The following is a 2,872-nucleotide window of genomic DNA, read 5'->3' on the forward strand; positions in this document are numbered from 1 at the left end:
ATTATTCTTACATTCTCCCACTTAGCCCGATGATCATATATTATAAATATTTAATAAACATTAGTTGCACGTATAACAAATCTCTTATACAATGTACATTATACATATCACAATATAACAAACTACTAATGTGAGTTATGTCGGTTGTACATAAATTTTAAGCTGCATACATCCTTCCATATACTACTACATTAGCAATTTATCATACTAGGTCCATAAGATATATACATAAACATTACGGTCCACAATAATGTCTTATAGAGACTTATCTTGTAATATCTCAAAACAATAATGTATACAACATTATGAGAAAAAAGATATTGATTAATGTATATCCGAAACACAGAATTTGAGTTCAGAGTGTAAAAACATCATAAAGATATCAATTATAAGTACATTCAAAACCTATCCTTTGAACATGTTCTTTATATATCTTTGGTTGTAAACCTTTTGTTAACGGATTTGCAATCATGAGAACAGTTCTAATATTCTCAAGTAACACTCTTTGTTTCTGAACTTTTTCCTTGATAGTAAATACTTTAATTCCATATGTTTGACACCTTTGGAGTACTTATCATTCTTGGAGAAGAATAATGTTGCAGTATTATCACAATAAATTTTCAGCGCTTGGTAATGGTGTTGACAACCCCAAGTCCTGAAATAAAGTTTTACAACCATAATACATGAATTGTGGTTTCATGACATGCCACAAATTCTATTTCCATTGTGAATGTAGCAATGAGATATTGCTTAGTACTCTTCCACGATATTGCTCCTTCAGCTAATAGGAACAAGTAACCAAATGTGGATTTTCTAGTGTCAACACATCCAGCAAAATCTGAATTTGAATATCCAATAGCTTCTAAGTGATTGGATCTCCTATACTTGAGCATATAGTCACTCGTTCCTTTGATGTACCTTAAGACTTTCTTTGCAACTCTCCAGTGATCAATTTCAGGATTACATTGATATCTTCCTAATATTCCGATCGCAAAACTAATATCCGGTCTTGTGCAATTTTGAACATACATCAAACTTCCAACAATAGAAGAGTAAGGAATTGTTTCCATTTTCTTCTGTTCTACAACATTCTTTGGGCATTGCATGAGATTGAATTTGTCCCCTTTTTGAATAGGAACTATTCCTGCTGAACAGTTGTTCATATTAAATCTCTCTAGAAATCATTCGATATAGCCCTTTTGAGAAAGTCCCAATAATCCTTGTGATCTATCATAGAATATTTCTATTCCTATCACATAGGATGCATCACCAATATCTTTCATTTCAAAGTTCATAGAGTGAAAATCTTTTGTCTCACGCAATGTTCCTAAATCATTACCAGCAAGTAAAATGTCATCAACATACAGGATTAAAAGTATAAACTTAATCCCACTGATCTTTTGATATATACACCGATCAACGGTAATTTCTTTAAATCCAAAAGATGTTATGGTATAATTATACTTTATATACCATTATTGTGAGTCTTGTTTTAGTTCATATATCGATTTCTTTAGCTTACACACCATTTGATCTTTCTCTTTAATTTCGAAACCCTCTGGTTGGTCCATATAAACATCTTCCTAGAGGTCTCCATTGAGAAAGACAATTTTCATATCCATTCGATACAACTCTAAATCATAATGAGATACCAAAGCCAAAACAATTCTTAATGAATCTTTCTTTGAGACTGGTGAAAAGGTCTCTTTATAATCAATGCCTCCTTTTTGAGTGTATCCCTTGGCAACAAGTCTGACTTTGTATCATTCAATATTACCATTAGAATCGCGTTTGGTCTTGAAAACCCATTCTTTTAGAACTTCTGGTAATTGAACAAGATCCCATACTTTATTGTATTTCATGGATTTTAACTCTTCATTCATGGCATTAATCCATTTGTTAGACTCATTGCTTTTTATGGCCTGTGAAAATGAAACTGGATCTTTATTAATTCTAATGTCAAAATCCGACTTATGCAAATAGATCACATGATCAACTGAAATGGTCGATTTTCTTAATTGGCACTGTTTGTGGTTCATTTGCTTCATATGTTTGTGAGTTAGCTCCTTCTTGAAGTGTTTCACCCAAGTATTGTTCAACATTGTTAAAGTGTTCTTCAACAAGAGGAACAACAATTGTTGTTGGTGTGGAAGTAGGTATATTTGTGGGTAATGAAATATTTACTCTTACCTCATTAATTTTCACACTTTGTCGTTCAACACTCCCACTAACTTCACCATTCTCAATTAATTTTGCATTACCGGTTTCAACAATTCTCGAATTATGATTTGGACAATAAAACCTATACCCTTTACATTTCTCTAGATAACCAATAAAGTATCCACTTACAGTTCGACAATCTAATTTCTTTTCATGTGGATTACAAAATCTAGCTTCTGCTTGACAATCCCAAACCCGTAGGTGTCTTAAACTAAGCTTCCTTTCCGTCCACAGTTCAAAAGGGGTCTTTGGAACTGCCTTACTAGGAATCTTGTTTAATAAATATACAACGGTTTTAAGAGCATATATCCACAATGATTTGGATAATGAGGAATTAATTATCATACTCCTAACCATATCCATAAGTGTTCGATTACGCCTTTCTGCAACACCATTTTGTTGAGGTGTTCCTGGCATAGTATATTATGCACATATGACGTGTTCTTCAAGGAATTTTGCAAATGTTCCTGGAAATTGTCCTGATTCGTTATATTTTCCATAATATTCACCACCTCTATCTGACCTAATGATTTTCACCTTTTTATCTAATTGTCATTCAACCTCATTAACATACACTTTGAGAGTGTCCGCTACTTGAGATTTTTCTTTCAATAAATAGATAAATCGATAACGTTAAAATTATCAATAAAGG

The 2,872-nt window shown here is 32.4% G+C and overlaps 1 protein-coding gene across 1 annotated transcript; it reads right to left on the minus strand.

Annotated features, from left to right (window-relative positions):
- Nucleotides 1-668: 668 nt before the first annotated feature.
- Nucleotides 669-1,163, minus strand: LOC138338933 (secreted RxLR effector protein 161-like). The gene has a single exon (XM_069290020.1). The coding sequence runs from the start codon at nucleotides 1,161-1,163 to the stop codon at nucleotides 669-671; it is 495 nt and encodes a 164-aa protein (XP_069146121.1).
- Between the last annotated feature and the right edge of the window lie 1,709 nt (nucleotides 1,164-2,872).

The sequence above is a fragment of the Solanum lycopersicum genome, chromosome 10 (genome assembly GCF_036512215.1).
Source record: "Solanum lycopersicum chromosome 10, SLM_r2.1".
NCBI lineage: Eukaryota > Viridiplantae > Streptophyta > Magnoliopsida > Solanales > Solanaceae > Solanum > Solanum lycopersicum.

Coding starts and splice junctions, on each gene's coding strand:
- LOC138338933 (XM_069290020.1), bottom strand. CDS start 1,163: ATGAACAACTGTTCAGCAGGAATAGTTCCTATTCAAAAAGGGGACAAA.